This window comes from Stegastes partitus, unplaced genomic scaffold, assembly GCF_000690725.1.
Source record: "Stegastes partitus isolate 25-593 unplaced genomic scaffold, Stegastes_partitus-1.0.2 Scaffold1432, whole genome shotgun sequence".
Lineage (NCBI taxonomy): Eukaryota > Metazoa > Chordata > Actinopteri > Pomacentridae > Stegastes > Stegastes partitus.
The window spans coordinates 1-21,173 of record NW_007579163.1 but is presented as its reverse complement, the minus strand read 5'-3'; the positions used below and the strand labels follow the sequence as shown (position 1 = coordinate 21,173).

The 21,173-nt window shown below is 38.7% G+C and overlaps 1 protein-coding gene across 1 annotated transcript in view; it reads right to left on the bottom strand.

Annotated features, from left to right (window-relative positions):
* fam171a1 (family with sequence similarity 171 member A1) overlaps positions 1 to 19,325 on the bottom strand; it is a 36,524-nt gene extending 17,199 nt beyond the window's left edge. The window contains exons 1-3 of the mRNA XM_008299552.1: positions 18,988 to 19,325; positions 4,491 to 4,718; positions 2,626 to 2,718 (exon numbers count right to left, since the gene is read on the bottom strand). Of these exons, the coding sequence (XP_008297774.1) occupies positions 2,626 to 2,718; positions 4,491 to 4,718; positions 18,988 to 19,096 (430 nt within the window). The 5' untranslated portion in view covers positions 19,097 to 19,325. The remainder of the gene's footprint in view (positions 1 to 2,625; positions 2,719 to 4,490; positions 4,719 to 18,987) is intronic.
* Positions 19,326 to 21,173: the final 1,848 nt, after the last annotated feature.

Sequence of the window (21,173 nt, the reverse complement as noted above, 5' to 3'; positions counted from 1 at the left end):
AACCATCAAATCAGGCTTAATGGAGGTAACTCTGGATCGATGCAGCAGAAGACGAACGACGAGCTCGAGCCAGCGCGATGCCTCGTTCTGATGCTTCCCTGTGTGCAATTAATTGTTTCTTTTCATTCCTCCTCATCCAGCCTCTGCTTGCCATTAACAAATTACAGATTAAATGCAATAAACTGGGGGGAAAAAAACAAAAAACAAAGCTGCTGCACGTAGCTGGAGTCAGCAAGGTGATGTCATTGTGGTCCAACAGAGCCGAGTTCACATTCCTGAGCAGTGAGACACGCTCACAGCTGTATACGAGTGGGTTTCTGCTACACGAGCTTTCTGAGCCCGCACTCTGAAACTTGTTCTGGAAATTCAGGTGTCGTTTCCCTTCTGCGGCTGTTTCTGTGAAAGGAAATGACCCCTGTTTCTGTTCTTTGTGTGCTCCCTTCCCTCCACTTTTACCCCCTTTCACCTCATCTGTTCCTCCCTTCTGTTGGACACTGCTCTTCCCATCCCCCCCCCACCCTCTGCTCCACCCACAACCCCACTTCCGAGCATATACTGTATCCTCCTCCTCCTCTTCATCATCCTCACCAACCCTCTTTTATTATCTTTCCTTGCGCCACACGCCAAGGTTTATCGCTCCCCCGGGCGGCCCGAGTTCACGACATCGCCGCAAACAGAGTGTGTCGGACGGAGGCACGTGCTGCGGGCAGGAGGTTTACACGTTAACGGCGTCTGCATATATTTATGTGAGAAGTTTTTCTTTTTTAGTCGGACAACACAGCTGACACGTTAAATTACTCCCTTGTCGGTTGCAGACGCACAAAAGAGCGAGCGGACAAAAGCGACTGAATTGATTTGCTTGAGTGAGAAAGCCTTATCTAATGTAATTACACTTTAACAAAGAGGCCGACTAACAAAGACACGCTCATTTGTAATGTGTGTATAGGAGACGGCTGATTTTTTTTCTTATCTCCTCCATTAGATCTTATTTGACAACGAGCCATTTGATGTAAGCGGCAGGATTTTCCATTTTTATTAAAAGCAAATATGCAGTTATTAAAAAAAAAAAGAAAAAATCGGAAATTGGAAAACTTAAAATACGGTGGGAAAAAATCTGATTAAAATGATAACACTCAAGCTCATTTTACTTTTTCTTACACACAAATAAATACAAAGGGTGCATAGCAGGGCTGCAACTAATTATTATCTTTCTTGCTGATTATTTTTTTCAATTAATCAAGCAGCTGTTATGTCCATAATTCTCAGAAAATGGTGAAATGTTGAACCGTGTTTCCCAATTTGTCCACAATCCAAAAATATTCAATTTACTGTCATAAGAGGAGGAAAGAAATCAGAAATATTCACATTACAAAGCTGCAATCAGCGTTTTTTTCTCCTAAAATGCTGCTCAAATCAATTAATCAAGAATCAAAACAGTTGGCTTGATCGATTTATTGATAGATCTTTTGTGCGTTGTTGCCATTTTTGTCTTCACTTCTTTTTAGTGTACATGCAGTTTGCAGGAAGTTACACAAACTAAAATCTTCTTGCAAAGGAACACAAAACATTTCTGGCTGCAGGGAAACAAAATCTGGTTAAACACTGAGATTCAAACTTGGTTCTTGACCTTAAAACAGTGACCACAACAACATGACCACATGTCAATCTGGAGCTACTCTGGAGGTTTTTACTGCAACTCATGATCTTCCTCATGAGACGCCCAGTTGCTATGGAAGCGTTTTCTATTTTTCTGACCATTTTAAGGACTTTGTGTATGTTGGCTTAATGTTTGAGGTGCTAAGTTCAACATTTTAAGAGATCTTCCTCATCTGTGCAAGCCGTGACAGGCACAAAAAAAACATCACCGAACATTTGGCTGAACTGCAGGCAGTGTTTAGGAGAGAGGAGATAAGTGTACAAACAAATCAGAGAGACTGAGAGGAAAATAAACATAGTGGATCAATAAAATAAACGCAGCATGTCTCAGAAACAGTGAACAGAGGAGCCAGTTGTTTGAAGATACTCTCAGCATGGTGGAACATCTTTATAGACCTGATGTGAAGAACTGCATTAAAAAAATAGGTTGTAAAAATGTAAACATTTATTTTTTTTACGTATTATTTTTTCTAGTATTGTACCTTGAAAATATTGTAACAAAATAAATGTTGTACATGTTGATTCCAAGTTTTTTTTTGCCATTTTTGTAAAATTAAAAATCTAAGAAATTCCACTAATCAAGTTTATTTCTCTATTGATTTTTTATAATTTATGGCACAAAGAAGGTTGTTGAGTTCTCCCTTCTTGTAGCCATGTTCTGCTTCATAGAGGTTAAAAAAAAAATTGTGAAAAATTAGCCCACAGTGAGTAAAAACGTGACAGGAGCACAAAACGGCCAGAAACTGTTAAAAAAAAAAAAAAAACAACAATCTGACTAGAAGGTGCATTAATTGTTGCTCAGGAGAAGTTGTAAATGTTTTCATGTTTGTTTTTTTTTATTATTTTGGATTTTATTTTTTTAACATAAAAGCATTGAAAAACATCTTTTTCTTTGATGACAACTGTTTAGAAATCAAAGAACGGTGAGCTGTACGCCACATATACAGATACATGCACACTTGAGTTTACCTTGTAAGCCTGAAACAATCTCAACAACATCTTCGTACACCATCAGAGTCGCAGCTCTCTCTGGCAGCAGGTCCAGACTGATGGAGGAAAACACTGGAATAGATGCAGAACAAACACAGCGCACACACACACTGCATTAACTGTGAGAATAAACCCGCTGTCGGATCAGAAACAAGCTGCAGCACACCTGGCCACTTAACTGATCACTATCAGACATAACCAGTCATTAAAGCATCTTTATACATTTTTAATAGTCCTGCTTTCATCCTGTCTGCAGCACAGGACAGAAGTCTGACCCAGCGAGCTGCACTTCTTCCCTCTTCCTTCCTTCTTTTCACTCCTCCATTGTTCAGAGCTGGTAAGCGTGATAATCCAATTGGCCGCCGTTCCGTTGGCTCATAATAAACCCCTACATTCACCTCCCAACACACACACGCTGTACTGCAGGCTCTCGGGAGGTGTTTTGTATGCGAGAGTGTGTGTGTGTGTGTGTGTGTGTGTTAGTGAAAGGGAAGCTTAAGCAGCCCCCTCGCTGGGTTTTGGCATCTACTGTAATAAATTAGTAATGGAGCACTCCACTCATCATTAGCTCACACACCTGGCACAAACCTATACAATCTTATTTCACATAAACACACAGACAGCTGGCAGTGAGCATTAAACCAATAACCTACATTTGTGGAGTTTAGGAGCATGCTTTTATTCTAAATGTGGTGAATTAATCCTCTAAACACCAGAGTCCACCGGCAGGCTGAAAAAGCTTTTTGTTTTGTTTTAAATTACACCCTTATTTCAAATCAGAAACTATAAAAACAGAGAGAATTATTAGATTTTGAACTTCCTGACAGCTCTTGAACTCATCTTGTTAACTTTTCAGTTTCATTCACAACAGACTGAAGCTTTAAATAGGGTATTTCATGAAAATCACTTTATCTACATCTCAATTAAAAATACGCCCCAAAAAAAAAACAAAAAACATTTGCAGTAATCAAAATATGCAAAAAACATAAAATTCGGCGCTCCTCTGTGCAACTGGGAAACCATGACTGACTGGGTTGCGACCAACAGTCTTGTGATAAAAATTCAGGGACTTTTCGGTTGAACTGCAGGCGGTGTTTATACAGAGCAAAGAGGAGACGTGTCATGAAAGCAAATGAAAAATGTCATATCATTTTTAACACACAGGCAAACATCTGGTGTTTTCACTTGATATAAATGCTTGATTACATTTAAAGAATCTTCTACATTTAATAATGTGTGCACGTGGGAAATGTTGTTGATGATTTCTGGGTTGTTTTTTTTTTGGTAAACTTATTAATTGCGAACAGGTCTCTCTTGAATGAGGCCCTGTGTCTCAACGAGATTACCTGTATTACCTGTAAAGACATGTCTTTGTTTGTTTTTATGGATTTATGGCATCATAACGGTGCCATACTGCACAGAGTTCTTTCTCCTTTGTGCTGTTTCCATAGAGGTGCAGGACTTCATATTCCATCGACAAACGATGAAACAGTGAGTAAAAATGTAACAGAAGCAAAAAAACTGCTGCGGTTCAGAAGGTTAACCACAGTTTGAATGTTTGTGAAGCTATAACAGGCAAACATTTGGTATTTTCATTAAACACAAATGCTGAATCTCCTACATTTAATTAACATTCCAGTTTGACAAAATTGTGTGTGCTCTTGGAGCTTTTTCTGTTTTTGTGACTCGTGGCATTGCAACTGCAGAAAATACACATTTGAGGCCTCTTTATTTTCAGCCATGATTATGCTGTTTCCATAAAAAATGAAGCCACGGTGAGTAAAAAGGCGACAGAAACAAAACCCACCCACAGAGTTCAGAGGGTTAAAGTGTGTCACACCTACCAGGTAATCTGGAGGGAGTCCAGGGCACAGAGTTTGGCACATATCCCTGTTTGGTTGCGGTGACGACCAGCGGCGTCCCGAGGCGATAGGGGAAGCGCAGGTAGGTGTTGCCGTCGGCTGACGAGGTTTCCGTGGTTACAGGAGTTTGGTTGGCGAAGAGCTGCACGGTGGCTCCGATCAGGGGCTGGTGGGTGCTGGCGTCGCTCAGGTGGACCTTCAGGGTCACTTCTGTGAACGGACGGAGAGCTCAGTAAGTACAGTGTGAACGCGACACGCTGCACATAAAGTCTAAACCGTCACGACAGGCGGATATATACGGACACTGCGGTGTTATAATCACAGCCAACTTAAATACAGTCCTCTCACTAACTGGGTTTAGTTTCAATGCCAGGCCCTCTGCTTCCACATTCCAGCCGATCACAAAGAGATTGGACTGCAGCCAGTGGCACTTCCCTTCTAAAACAATGGACCATTTCCCTCTCTCAAAGAAGCCTTAGAGCCGAAGGGAAAAACAACTGCACATATAAAACACCTTCTCCAAGGTGGACGAGGAATGAAAAAGTGATACATCTCGAGCAGAGGAGTAGTACTATTTAATTTGGTGCAACAGTGCACCAACAGCCATAAGTGACCATTAATGTTACGCTGACTTCATAAAGAGTTGATACAGTCATCGTGTTGCAAGTTAAAACTCCCATATGAAAAAATATATACATCCACATTGTCTCAGTATCTTATCAGTCACATTATATGGCAGACTGTGAGCCATTTTTGTAAATAAATGTGTTACAAACAGACTTCAGACCGCAACACCGAATGAGCTAAACAGGCAAAAGCAAAGGATTCAAACAAGCACAAAGTTATTTCATCACATTAGGTTGTGTTTTAGCTGTTTCATAAATCAAAGGATGTTTCTGCCTTTTTGTTTCTTTGCTAGTGAACGTAAAGACAAGAGAAAACAAAGGATTGGAGTCGCTATGCTGCTCAAAAGCAGCTTCCAGAAACTTTTAAGGTGAAATGTTTTCTTTGCAAGTTGCTCAGTGCATGAGTTGTAAATCAATCAACAGCTTAACACAGCTTGACCATTTCCTTTTTATGGGCTCATGCATGCATGCTCTCGCTTTTGTGATGATTGCATCTTCGAGCACCTTAAAATACAACCAAATGCAAATATCCCAGTTTGTAACTTAGACACCAGAATAAAGCAGCATAATGCACTCCAGCAGCACTGCATCTATATTTCTGAGGTATGCCAGACGGTAAAGTGAAAGCTTGCTGAATTGTACCACTGCAGTGAAAATATAACAATGTAGAGCTGCAATGATTACACCATAAACTGCACATTAACTGCTGCTGTTATTCTTTACGCAAAAAGGCAAAAGAGTCCAGCTTGTCACGTGAATATTTACTTTGTTTTCTGTCACAAGTGACGATGAATTAAACAGAATCAAGTGTTGGATGAATATAAAAAGCAATTTAAATATGACAGGAAACATAGCAGAAACTATGCATCAATTTACTGACGTTTTAATGAGTTAATTAAGAGATAATAACCAACCAGATGTACATTCTATGAAGCTGAGTCACCCAAAGTTCCACGTCACTGGTTTTCCAAATGCAGCAAAACAACAAACAAGCTCTGGCCATGGTGGTGGAAATTTCAGGCATTAAAAAAAAACCTCATGGGAGAGGAAGAAGAAGAGGAGAGTGTGAACCTGGAGTTAAACCATAATCCATGGCTGCTATTTAGTGTGACCTTGGGTGATTGCTGCAACAGGAATCAGTTCAAATTTAAACCACTGGAATAAAGGCGACAGTATTTAGATCCTGCCTGTTTCTGTTGAACTTCAAGGACAGATTTTCTTCTCAAATTGCAGCACCAATAATAATCACACACTTTCTTTTAAACGCTGGCTAACACCAAAAAGCTGGTCAGAGAATCTGGTCACAGTCGCTGAGCAGAGGTCGATTTTGCAAGGTGAGACCGAGACAAATATGCTGACGCTAGCACGCTCTTGGATTCGGCATCTTTTTTTGTTCTGACTGCTTGGTTTGCAAACCTGTCTTGTCCTCACACTGTGAGAATATGGAGAATATATTTCTGACACTGCTGAAGCTTTTTAAACAGGCTGCATTTAATTATAGAAACTCAAAAAAAAATAAAAAAATACATCCCTCAACCATCCAAAGAATTCACGATGTTCTGCTCAGCGTTTGTCTGAGACAGCACAGTGTAAATGGCTTTCATGGACATCCACCCTGCAGAGCTTAACTCTCTGAACCTCAATCAGTCTTTGAGTGTTTTTCCTCACTGTGGGCTCATTTTTCACTGCAATATAGAGTCCTGCACCTCTATGGAAATAGTATGACGATGGCTAGAAGCACAGAGAACTCAGAAATGTCTTTTATTTAATTTTGCCACAATCAGAAACACCTGGAAGTAGCAAGTGCAACATTTTCACAAAGGCCCACAGGTTTTTACTAATGATGGGAAAAAAATGTTGCTCTATGCATTAGAGATAACTTATTGTTTATATTTTTACAGCCCCTACGAACTGTGCTTTTCACTCTACTCTGCTCATCAACTCTTGGAAGATGTTTTACCATGCTGAATGTATCCTCCAACAACATGCTGTTTTTACATTTTTTAATCCAATATGTTTAATTTTCCTCTTAGTCTCTCATCGTCTCCTCTGCAGTTCAGCTATAAAAATAGAAATTGCTCTCACATGACTGTCGCAGCTACAGGGCATTTCAAATGTGCCGAGGAGCATGGAATTTTTTCGTTTTTTAAAGAATCTGCAGCAAGCACTTTATTGTTTGTTCATTTTTAATGTAGAATAAAGTGACTTTTATACAAATATGGACTATTGGAAAGTCTGTTTTTACAGTTTCTGGCCCTGATAAATGGTGCAATTTTGGTGATTATTTATAAAGACAACATGCCTTCCAAACCCGCTGCAGGGTTTTGGAGCTCAGAAGTAGTTTTCAGCACATCACGAGACGAAAAAAAAACAACAACAAAAAAAACAACAAAAAGCCAATTTCATTTTCATATGCCAGAGGTATGATAAAAACAAACTCAGTAGAAGAACGCTATAATTTCCCAACCACACGAGCCCACGCGGTGATCTCGTCTCACATGACAACGTGGGCCCTGTTTGATCACCGGCTGACCCGTGGTGACCTTTCAATTACAGCTGAAAGGTTTTCCCTCGTCTTTCCCCCCCTTTACCAAAACACTCCCACCTTCCCCCCACGCTCACCGAAACTGGATTTTGTCATAACTCTTCCTTGAAACCCCACCCACCGTGGCATACCACCGGCTAGACTGATCCCCTTCCCCTCCCCTCGAACAGCTCCGGGGATCCACCGGTCAGCAAGGAACCACCGAGTTCAGCCCGAGTGCATTTAAAAACAAACCTCTGCACCAAATAACACTTTGGCTAGATCTGGCAGCGCTACATGCTAATCTCAAACCAACACATGATTATCCTACGGTGTAAAGATCCGCACTTCATTCCTTCCCTTTATTACATTTGCACAGCGCCGGACTGGAAACAAGACTGGAGTTCCCCCTCAAGATAAACTCTCCGGTGCATTAGGATTTTCTGTGTGTGTGTTGGAGGGATCATGACCGAACTTCCGGTCCCACTCCCACTGATATGCTGCTCGGGGTACCAGCTGTGCTCACTTTAAAAAACTCCCCTGGGAGACTCCAGACTGACATGAACACACACACAAATGCAACAGTCCCCTCCCAGCCTTCGTCCAATAAATCAGGACTAGCTGACATCATTGTTAAACAAGCTGGGAGTCTCCTCGGCGCTCAGGAGAGAAGAAGATCGGCCCAAGACCCTCTGGCTGTGCGCAACAGAAAAATGTACAGTAGACTCTGCTCGATAGGCAAATGCAGTATACAAACTCTAAAACCGAGGGGCTGACTCTTAGGTTTTGTTTTTCCAGGAAAGAAAATCAGTAGTCAAGGACATATTTGGAAGCGATATTCATTAAATGTTATGTATTCACAGCATGTGAAGGCTTATCATAAGATAAGACAGAATTTTGTTAATCCTTTGAAAATTCTTGTGCCAGAACTAGAAAGAACTACGTAACACAATAAATGCTGTGCCCAATAGAAAAGCAATGAGATAGAAGCATGATAAATTAAAGTAGCCATAAGGAAGCTAAAATAAGACTGGAATAGAAAAGTAAGAAGCAATACTGGTAATTACACTGAAGTAAACATGGCTTTATAACAAGGCGTCTTCATTAATACTGATTACTACAACTGAGTATGTACATATATACAATAAATGGTATAAATTAACATTACTGAGCAACTTCTCTGTTCTATGACTTTTATTGCCCACTAAGGCACTTATCTGAAAGCTAAAGATACTGCATTACATCCGTTCTTTCATCAGCAATGTCTACAAAGTCTACCATGATACAAATTTGATTTGATACAGCAACATGCAGTCAATATGAGACAATATACTGCCAATCCCACAATCAATTACGCTTATTGTATTCGCTCACAAAAAAGCAACTAAAGCTTGGTTTCACTAATTCTACTCCTGAGCTCTGAAAATACAAAATGAACTGCAAAACCATTCTTTTTAGAAAGAACTAAATACTTCTGTTGTTTCCCATAAAGTGCCACATATGTCATGTTTAAGGCCAGTTGTTTATTTTGTCAGTTGAAGAGCCTTTTCATTATGAAATAAAATAAAACAGAACTTTCCCATTAAAGCAGGACACACTCAAGCTGGATTTTTGAGTCAATCTTCACTTGTATTTAGCGTTGAAGCAAATGCAGTACAGTCTTGCTGTAAAGTCTTTTTATGATAAGTACATAATACAGCTATCTCTCAACGTACACACCGTTTCATACAGTTTGCGTCTAATCAGAACCTGCAACTTTTACACTTTATTTTTTTGCAAATTTTGTAAATGAGACATTTCAGAAAAAAGTGACTTTGATTAAAACATGGACTGTAAACAGCACAATCTGACTGGATGTAGTAGAACATCCTGGTATTTTTTAGGACACTACATTCAACATACTATATACTGAGACATACTAAATCTGTTTCTAGCATGCTATATAGTACGGCAGTGTGAGTACTGGAACGCAGCTGGCTGTAAACATTAAAAAAATAAACACAGTATTGATCTACATGCTCTTTCAATCCACATCAAAACAAAGAACAAATGTAAACAAACCTACATGTTCATAGTGCACAGTGTAGCACCAACAGCTAGCTAATGGTAGCATAGAGCAAAGCGGGTAACTGCAGAGCTGCGGAAACGGTAAAGAGTTGGGAATTTCAAAACAAATGGCAAAACGCACAATGCAAGTAGATCGAAGCCCTACAAGCATGAAATTATGGGACACAGCAGGAGAGGTAGACTGGTCTGGTCCAGTACAACATGTGGGTGTTATTTTTTTGCAATCAGTACATACTGCTGGTGTAGTAGGCCCCTGATTCTGCAGCTAAACCTCCAGAACTGCTTCTTACTCACCAACTTAACTATCTGTGTTTGTACATTGAGCACCATATGGACAATAAAGGCATCAAAGAGTATTGCCTGACCAACGCTGCGATCTCGGACCAATTATCCGCGGCAACAGCAGCCAAAGCAGCAGGGTGGTTGAGAGCGTTTGGAAGCAAGTAGAAAGAGAGAACCCCACGAGGAGAAAACGAGGCAGAGAGAACGAGTGCCTGTTGTCTTTCCACTACAGCCCGAATTAAAGTTTCAGAGAGGCCAATCATTTCAGCACCACAAAGCTGAGGTGTGATAAACTGGAAATGGATGGTATGGCTGGACTCCGCTGGGCGTGCGAGATGGTTTGGTGTTCTTCCAAGCAGAGGAGGGGGAAGCTCATACATGAGGTTTAGCAGAAGGTTTGCAATAGCAGCAGCCACACTGCTCATTATCATGGGCGGTTTATCACAAGTCACTGTTGTTCAAAGTTATGCGAGCAATTAAAAAAAAAAAAAACACAGAAAAGCATTCGATTCACAATGACATTAACCTTCTGAACCTGTAGGTAGCTTTAAATGTTAACAAAAAACCCTAAAAAACATTGAATATGCTTTAAAAGAAGCATGTGTTGGAAAGGCATATCATCTAATAAAACAAGCACTTAATTGTATGTTTCTCGTTTAAAAAAATCCACCAAAAATACTGTCATGTAAGAAGAATTCAGTTAATATTCAGCTGAACTGCATTCTGTTTTTACCCAGAGCAGAGACGAGACAAACATGGAAACAAATGAGAAAGGGATACGGAAATAAAATAAATGCAGCATGGCCCAAAAACAGAGGGCCAAGTTGTTGTGAGATACAGTCAGCACGGTGAAACGTCCTTCTACAGTTGATCTGCAGAGTAGTGGGAAAAAGTTTGTTGAGGCTGTAAAACTGAGTAGTAAATTATTTATAGCATTTCGAGACATTTTTTTGCAGTACTGATAACACCTGTGGGCACATGTTGACGACAGGTTTTTAATTTATGCAATATAACTGTGTCATAAGACCTTTCTGAGTTCTCTACTTCCAGTCGTGTTTGGGTTGTTTCCATAGAGGTGCTGGATTTTATGTTGCAGTGAAAAATGAGTGACAATGTGACAGAAGCAAATAAAAAAAAAAAAAACAATACACTGCTTGGGGTTTAGAGGCTTAAAGAGATAAACAGTTAGGCCCTGTTTACACGTAGCAAAAACGGTGATATTTCAATGCCTCTGGGTCTTTGGTTTATACGTAAACGAAGCTACAAGTCACCGAAAACGATCACATCTGAAAACTCCGGCCACAGTGGAGATTTGGAAAAACTCCGTCTTTATGTTTGCATGTAGACACAAGGAGACGGAGTTTGATGTCACAGCATGCGACAAAAACGTCATCAGTGTCATGTGTGCGACCATGTTTACAGTCTAGCTACTGTGATAGAAAGTCAATAAGTATTTTATTCTAACACCACATTTAGGAGTAGCTCCACTTCTCTGTCGGTCCAAACAAACGACCCTTGCGTCATTATCGTTGAAGTAACAGGAAGTAATTTGTGCCATACGTTGTTGTGTTTTTTCCCGGATTCTGATTGGCTAGCGTGGCTTTATGCTTCACGTCACGCTGCCCCCTATAGGTTGGGCATGCTAATAGCAGCTCTTAATGATGTGTTTAAGCAGGTTTGTGTTAACAAAGAATTGTTGGGAACGTAGATCTGTTTTTGTAAATACCCAGCTATGTGTAAACGTGGCCTAAGTTTTGTGAAGCTATGACAGGTGAAAAGTTTTGTTTTTACTTTTACATGCAGATGCTTTAAATAATTAAATGTAATCAATCTTCTGTGGACGACTGATAATCAGCTATGATCATATTTTTAAGCATCATGTATGGCTGTAGCTCAAGATCATTTTCTTTATCAAGAAAACAGCAAATTGTTTTATCTATTATTTAATAATTACAGATAAAACAATTATTTCATTTAGGACCACAGAGAAAAATAGCCTCCCCAGTTTCCTACAGACCAAAGTGGCCTCTTTATCTGTCTTGTTTTGTCTGATCAGATCTATGGCGAAGAGCGAAGAAAAGCAGGAAATCCTCACAACTTCTGGTACCAGAGAAATATTATTGTTTTCCTCTTTAAACTCTTAAAGGTGCCAACTGATTCTGGAAATATGTGCAGACAATTGTTTTGTCACACTGATGTATTTGCATCACAAGCAGCAACAAGCATTAATGGCTGAAAAAGCAAATTAAATTGCAAGGGAGGAACTGGTCTAAAAAAATAAATAAATAAAAAAAAAGGAAAAGGGGACAAAATCCACTTCAGCATTTGTAGAATTTGTTTGGTTATGAAAGAAAAATCCTCCAACAGACTACAGCAACATGACATGTAGGCAATCTGTTGATGTTTTAGTCAATTAGCTGCCTCATTAAGTCCATGAATCTCTACATGATCTCCTCCAGCAGACAAAACTCACTTCAGAAACTTAAAAAAAGCAGATATTTTTCTACATTTTCTTGTTTTAAATTACCTAATTAAACTGACCAATCCTAAGTTTTCTCCTAATTGTAATTACTTTGGCCCACTGTTTCTGTTCTGAAGCAGCACCAGAGGACTGTAACAGCAAACAAGCAGAAGCGCATGGTTGGTTAGGAGAAGACCATGAAATCATGTGAGTGGAAGAGGAGGTCCGAACAATAAAAACACTCAAACACACACTACATTACACAACCTCTGGCTGCTCAAACACTGGAGCCTTGTTTGCTATAAAGCAGTAAATAAATAATTACTTGCAACTATATTTTTCTGTTTGTCATGTAGCACTATGAACACTGTTACTGCACCTTCCCAGCAGGAAAAACAAGAAATAATAAAAATCTGTTCATCATTTGAACACTAACAAAAACAACTACACCAGACATGCCTTTTCGACCTAAAGCGCCAACACACTGTTGTTTGTGATCCTGGATTTAATAACTTGCGTGACCACAGCAAAAAAAAAAAAAAAAAAGACATCGCAATTATCGAGGCTATTTTTTTATTTTAGCATTCAGATAAATAACAAACATCTGTGGTGAGAAAAACATCCACGTCAGTAAAGAGCATGCAGAGTGATTCAGCGACAGGGGGAAAAAAAGTGCTCAACATGTCACAGCATGAAACACACAAGTGCCAAATAATATAATACACACTCACTATGTCTCACTAATATCACACTATATCACTAATAGCTGAGTTTTGCTGTCTGGAACTACCATTATCGATATCAACAGTGCCACTTTGACCAGTTACCCTGCAGAATGTTGTTCCTGGCATCTACAAAATCATTCTGACCAGTCAAAACCACGATTACAGACATTCGTAATTCAGTTTAGTCGGAATACCGGCTGCAGATATCTCCAACTTCATTATGACGAGTCTGATTTCTTGTTCGCGGCGGCTGCTGTGGTGGTTAAAATGGTTACACAATGCTGTCGAGTAGAAAAAGTTAACCAGTGGGGAACTAGAGCTTCGTTCAACATAGATTTGTGGTCAAAATCTACAAGAACTTCGGCCTCAGGCTGCTGTGACATGGTGGTCAAACGGCTGTCATATGCATTTACAACTGCACTGTCATAATAAAGCAAACCACATCCAACTTGTCATAGTTTATGACACAACTGCAGATTTCTACAATGTCATTTCAGTGAGTCTAAACTCTATTTCAAGGCATCTGTAGTTAGATATGGCTTTTTAACAGAGATATCACAATTAAGATGTGACCCACGATTTAAGTGGGAATTTTTGCATTTTCTTTTGCACGAAATAAACAAATGGATGGTGATTTTTGCTGCAGTCTGTATGAAACAAGCATGTTCCCTTATGTTTGGAGAATACGATTGGCAAGTAGCGCTGCAAGGTTTCATTTATGACAGTATCTTGTGATATAATGTACCTTTATTAAAAAATTGCAGCTGCTGCGATTTGGATATCGTACTTGCTTGTTTTACAAAAAAATCTACCAACGTCGAAATGTTATTTAAGAATCTATTGACAATGTGGATGAGCTGAACTGAACTGAACTAGAGACATTCAAACTGGAATTCTGATGAGTTGGCCTGAAGCAGTTGCTATGTGAAACTGGAATTACAACTTGCTGCAAACACCTGGAGCTGAATTGTAAATCCCTGTAATGAGAAACGCATGAACTGTCAAAGTGACATAATCTATCCTGGAGGATGTTGCTATCTGAAATGTTGTTTTGAATTATGGATGTCTGTAATACATATCCAGTTTAGACATTACATTTTTAAACAGCTTGCCATATATGCACACACACTCAAACACTCTCCCATCTGTTGATCTAAAACTGTACTACAAGCAACGAAATGGCCTATCAGTAGGTGTTCAGCCTGCTCTTCTCCTTCATCCGGATTAAGAGTAAGATTAGATAGTGGCTGTCAATCCCATTAACTCAGCAGGGGATGAAGCAATTAGGTTACATCATTGGGCTAAAGAGCAAATGCACTCAGTTAGTATTCCAGTGAAAACACTGCACTGTATACAGCATTACCGCTCCTGCTGTTTACTAGGGAGGCTGCTGGCCCTGACCTTAAACGCAGCCTTTTCCCATGACCTGAAGTATCCTCCCCAACGCTAGCTGACGTTAGCGCCAACGCTAGCATCCCGTGATCAAAATCAAGCTCGGCTAGCTGGTGACAATATGATCTGATTTGTGTGCTTCCTGGCAGCCCCTCGTCCAGCTTCAGCAAATGTTTGCCTGCTGGAGATGCAATGCCATGCCTATTATGGGCAGCAGTAATGCGAGTGAGATCTATATCTGCGGGCAGATTGTCTGTCTGGCTCCACTCATCCATGCCGTTTGCTGGACAGACCAGGAGAAATCCTCGGTATCGACCTGAACAAACCCCCTCTGGGACGCCCGAAGGTCAATCTGAGGCGAGCTGAGCACCGGAGAAGGAGGGAGGAAACAGAGAGCAGACGCAGGCTTCAAAGCGGCGCAATCTCAGGAATTATCAAAGCCTGTTTTGAGCTTTAAACAGAACTTGTGATCGTGGATATGACTTATTTTCATGCCTGATGACAAGCCTTAAACGAGAACTACACAGTAAAAGAACATCCTGCAGGAAAAAGGTGAAAATGTGGGAGAAAAAACACATTCAAAAACTGTCAAAAATCCTGAAAATAACTAAAAACATCTGTAAAATAACATTAATTATATCAGATTTAAATACAGTGCAACAGTATAATGTCATGGGTACTTATTATGAAAAGAAAGAGGATTTTTTTCATGTCGACATTAGTACAGTTTAGGCTTTTAATTTGTAAATTCATACTATTAAGTAGTGATTTTACAAGATATTATCTGCAATTTAACAAAAGAAGGAAAATCTGTAAACTAACAATTAAAAAGGTCTTTAATATATGTACTTTTTCTTTCAAATAAGAGCAAATATTTTTTTTTGCTCATATAACTGAAGTTTTTTTAAAATGCGGCTATATCTACAACAACAAATTACCCTCAGTTCAAATATAAATTTGGGATTTTGATGTTATTTACAGTTGTGGCCTTTTTTTTTCTCTGAGGCAACGTGTAACTTAATGCGTTTTTGTGTGATTTTAGTAGTTTTGATCTGTAATTGGACATAACAGGTAAAAATCGGTAAAATACCAGTTTGTTGATTTTCATTATCTAGAATTTTGCTTTCAAATAATTGCAACTATCTCGAGATTTTTGCTTTAAATACAATAGAAAACGGTGTAATTTTGCAGTTTTTCTTCAACAATGTAAAAGAACAAATCATCATGAGCAAAAACACTGATTTTTGATGTACAGTTTTAGTCTGTTTTATAGCTAACATTTATTAATTTTTTTTCTGTGATTTTACTATTTAAAACCTGATTAATAACCATTTAAAAAATCACTTTCCATTTTTCAATATTTAATAGATTTTGTTCATTTAAATAACGACAAATATCTGATATGAATTACCAATAAAATGCAAATACCATTTTTAAAGTGGACCTATTAGCAGTTTTGCAATGTTTTTTAATGGTTAACAAGGAAAATAACACTTTTTTGTGTGACTTTCCTGGTTATTACAACAAAACGGGGGAAAACCTGTGAAATAACAGTACATTGTACAAAGAATTACTGCTAAAATACACTTAAAAACTGCAAAAATCAACACCTTTTTTGTTTTCTTACAATTTTTTTCAGAATCTCCTGAACTAATAACAAAATATTAAATATCAAACTCTACAATTTAACAGAAACCCCCCCCTTTGAGCATCCAGTATTGTATTTTTTCCATCTCAGGCTGATTTGCAGTGATAGTTACTGTATGTTTACATTCATACTCGCCCTGTAAACACAGTTGTAGCGAGAGAACTAAATATAGGGCAGGCCAAAAAAAAAAAAAAAAAGGGAAGCAAACACAGATGACTGCACGCAAGCCAGAGATAAAAGTGATGGCTGAAACACATGCGGTAGATGTTAGCAGCTACTTTGACAGGGCAGCTTTGACGTTATCGACTGAATGAGATGCCGACGGTTTACTGTGATTCATATCTGCTTTCAAACTTTGCATGTGTCTGCTGACGGGAAACCCTCTGACAGATCTGCAGACGCGAGCTTGTATCCTGAAAAGTTTGCTGCACAGACCTGACCGAGGCAAAATTAATGTACACACTTGCCACATCTCTTATATAATAACTGCTAACACCACTTTCTACAGATGAAAGTAATACAAATTCCCCCCCCCCCCCCCCGACTCTGGAGCCTCAGTATGTTCTGTAGTATTTATGTTGCACTATGAAGGATTTTGTTGGTTAAGAGAGCTGCCGATCGCTTTCATCATCGATTAATTGAATTATTATTGTTTTCAGTTTCTTGTTTGGTCAACAACAGGTCCAACAGGAGTCTGTAAAGCTCTAGGTGATGTCTTCATGTGTCTCGTTTTGTCTACTCAACTGTTAAAAATCCAAAAATATTCAATTATCTACCACTTAAGACAAAGACAAGTAGCAAATTTGGCATTTTTGCATTAAAAAATGTATAATTGGCAAGTCAGTTTCTGTCAATCCATGAACCGTATCAGTTTGGGTTTATTGTTTACGTTTTTGATGCTTTATTTTGTGTATGATAAATTCTCCTAATATGTACAAAATAGGGCTGCAACTAATGAGTTGATTTTCTTTTTTACTTTTTTTTTTTTTTTTACGATTAATCAAGTTTTGTCCATAAAATGTCAGAAAATGGTGAAAAACGTTCAAGATGACAAATGTCTTGTTTTGTCCTCAACCTAAAGATATTCTGTTTACTATTTTGTTTTGTTTTTCTCGTAAAAAAAAAAAAAAGTTCTCCAAACCAAATAATCGATCATGATTACCTTAACAGCTGACAACTAACTGGTTAACAGTTGAAGCTCTACTTTGAAATACTAGTTTTTAACGCTACTTTTCTACACCAAGCGTAATTCTTGTACTCTTGCTGAAACACATTTTTTTTTAAACAACTGTTCTTACGTTGTTTTATCTGATACACATATTAGAGTCGGATTAAGTGATTCATCGATAAGCCAAAAAATATCAGGTTTACTGTCATCATAGGGGAGGAAATACACAGGAAAATAAGGACATTCCAGAAGCTGCAATCAGTAAATTCAGTCTTTTTCTTTAAAAAAAAATTGAAAAATGACTGAAATTGATTAATTGACTATCAAAATAGTTAGTTGACAACTCAGATTATTCAATTAACCACTTTGGATCTAGCATAAAATAGTTAAAACAGAATAAAATAGTTACTTATCCATACAGCGCACACTCACTTCATGTTATATACCTATGATAAAAAAAATAAAATGAAAATCAGAAAAAAATAATACAATAAAACCCGTGGAGCTGCAGAGATTAATAACTTAATTGATCAACCTAATAATTACGAGTTTGTAGGTTATTCGTTGATGCATCAATGTGTCATAGTTTTGCTATAACAAACCTCTATCTTCTATTTATTAAATGAAAATAAAGACCATAAAACTGAGCGAAAATAATCAGTTTACTGACAGAGCTGCAACAAGTAATCGACTAATTGTCAACTTTTAAATTGATAGCAAGCAATTTTGACAATCAATTACTGGTTTTTGAGAGGTATTTCAAGAAGGTAATTGGTAGTTGCAGCCCTGTTCTGTATATATTATTAGAATTTACTGAACACAAAATGGCACCAAATGCAGGACAGTGACTAATAATTATGTCCACTATTGATAATTCTCTTGATTAATCATTAATCGATCAGTTGGGTTTACTAGACATAAAACAGTAGCAAATGTCAAGAAATAAACACAGCAGAAAACATTCATATTTAACAAGCCAGCTTTAACGATTCAAACTTCTTTTTTCCCATAACAAATTATCAAAATAATTGCAGCTAATTTTCCACAACTAATCGATTAATCGTTGCAGCTCTACCTGAGAAAGGTGTATTGTTTCAGTCTGTGTGTTGAATCGGATCATTCTGAGCACTTTCTTCACAAAAAAAATAAATAAAAATCTCAAGTTGAATTACAGAAGTTGAAGTCTTTGTGGACAAGAGCTGGTTTATTTAAGATAAACAGGCACAAACACAGAAAAGGAGCGTTTAGTGAAACGAAGCGGCGCTAAAAAAAATGACAAATCACAGCAGCTGGACTCGTCGTTGCTCTTATTTTATCACTATTCTGCACTATATTGTGTTTTTAACCGCTTAACTGCAGCAGAATAAACAAAATGCGACTCAAAGTGCGGTTTTAATCCGGCAGTTTGTCTCAGCAGCCTTTCGGAGAAGTTTACGTGCTAACAGCTAACTCGCTAACGTTAGCTAAGTTTGTATCGCATCAGCATCCGAGCTGCTAGCGGCACCGTTAGCCTCCGGAGCAGCCGAGCTAGCCGCTTCTGGGAGCAGAAAAGCGGATAAAAAAAAAAAAACGGACTTTATTCCTACCTTGTGTGGCCGAGTCCTCCGGTAACGTTTTACCGGCAGCTCCCGAGACGAAGTATCCCAAAAAGCAGAGCAGAATCGCCGCGGCGCCGCTCGGCTCCGCAGCCCGCATCACTGCAGATGTGTGCGAAAACGGCGAAAGAAACAAAAGTGGAAAACGAACAAATCCGTCGCTGGTTTAAACTCTCTGTTCGCCCGCATCAGACGCACGTCGCTTTATTCCGCAAAGCAGGAGACTCTCCATGTTCCGGCGGCGGCAGCGGTGCTGGTTTCCTGCCCGTGGAGCCGAGCTTCTGCCGCATCCCCAGCCCCCTTCTCTCGCCGCTTCTCTCGGTGGCTCTCTCTTTTTTTTTTTTTTTTTTTTCCACGGACGGGCCCCGGGTCATGGAGGAAGACAGCCCCGCTCCTCTCAGCCACATGCCCCAGAACAGCTCCAACAGGCGGCTTCTTCCACACGCAGCGCCGCCGAACATCCGCGCACCTCCAGCGCCACCTGCCAGAGAAAAGGCGCAAAGTTTGGCGTAAGTTTCACTGATTTTTGCACCTTTTCAGCCAAAAATATGTAAACCCGTGCAAAGTTTTGATTTATAGTGATTTTCTGTTTGCCAAGTATTTTTTTTTTTTTGACTGGAAATAATATAAACAAGTGACAGAACACAGTCAGACGCTGTTTGTAAAACATATATTAAACCACAAATGTATTCATACTAATGCCAACTTTTGACATGAAGTGATTTTTCTATTTGACCACTGTTTTTGTTTCTCTGCCTGGAAATGAAAACAAGTGAGAACAGATAGTAGAACATCATGTTAGAGATTTGTAATGATGCATTTGACTATTTATGACGTTTTCATATTTACTAAAATGTAGAAACATACAGTTAGGCCACAGATGAGTTCATAATTATGCCAACTTGAATTTTAATTGATTTTTTTTATTGATCCAATAGGTTTCTTCTGGCTGGAAATGACACAACCAAGTGGCAAAATTCAGCATGACAGTGTGTTAAACCCTATTCAGGACTTTGGGGGTCTTTCGGACCCCAGGCCATTTGGTTTAACTGACAGGTAGTGTTTTTGTACTTTTGAAGTTTGTTTTTTTTTAATGTAAAAAGAAGAACTTTTGTCATGCATTTAGAACCAAAAATATGTAAACTTATCAGAAAATTGATTTAACATAGTACAAAAGTCTATAATGAAAACCAACAAATATTTTGCACATATTCTTTGTTGGGGTCCAATGGACCCTGAAAGACCTTCTGTAGTTGATTTTAGGGGGACCAGGAGTCTTTTCAACACCGTATCTGTGACTCTACCTGGATTTAGTAATAAAGAACGCTGCCTCTGTGCTGCTCTGGAGCTCCTGGAGGTGCTTGTTGGAAGTAGGATGCTGCACAAGCTCAATAACGTCAGACAGCAGAGTGTTTTCAGTTGGAGGCGTCTTTGCTTCTGCTGCAGTTACAGAAAGTTGTTCCTGATGCTGCAGCAAACTGTACAATGATCCTCCTCTGCAAAGGAAGGAGACTTATCTTCTGCACATTGAACTTTATTTTATTAGTTTTCTTGTCGTTCTTTTATTCATCTGTTTTAGTTTTTGTGTTTTAGCAGTTTCCCTCAGCAGAAGGACAATGTGCTCGCTGTGCAGCAGGAAGGCCCATGTCAGCTTTATATTAGTAGACATTGTGTCATTATCACCATTGAGTTTTCATTACTGATTAACATATAAGCAGGATTTCAATTTTGAAGCTTGCGTAGCTAAAGCTACGCTGTCAAAAGGTACTGTAAAAAAAAACAAAACAACAACAACAACAAAAAAACAGAAAATAATCATCTCATCGAAATACAATAGTTTTACATCAAGAAAAAACATTTTCTAGCCATAAGTTTATACCATAACATATAATAATGAAGGATTAAATTAGATTAGATAAGATTAGATTAGATTGCACTTTATATTTCCCCACAAATGGGGAAACTCACTTGTTGTAGCAGCATGGACACAGGGAAGATAACCAAAAAAATGACAGGAAGAAAAGAGAACAAATAAACTATAAATAGGAAGAAATGCAGTACAATAGAGCTATACGCACACACACTATATACACAATAGATAGTGTGTGCGTGTATAATTATCTTAGGAAGTAATGTTGAACTTTTGCAGAAGTTTCTAGGTTTTAATCAACTGAGTT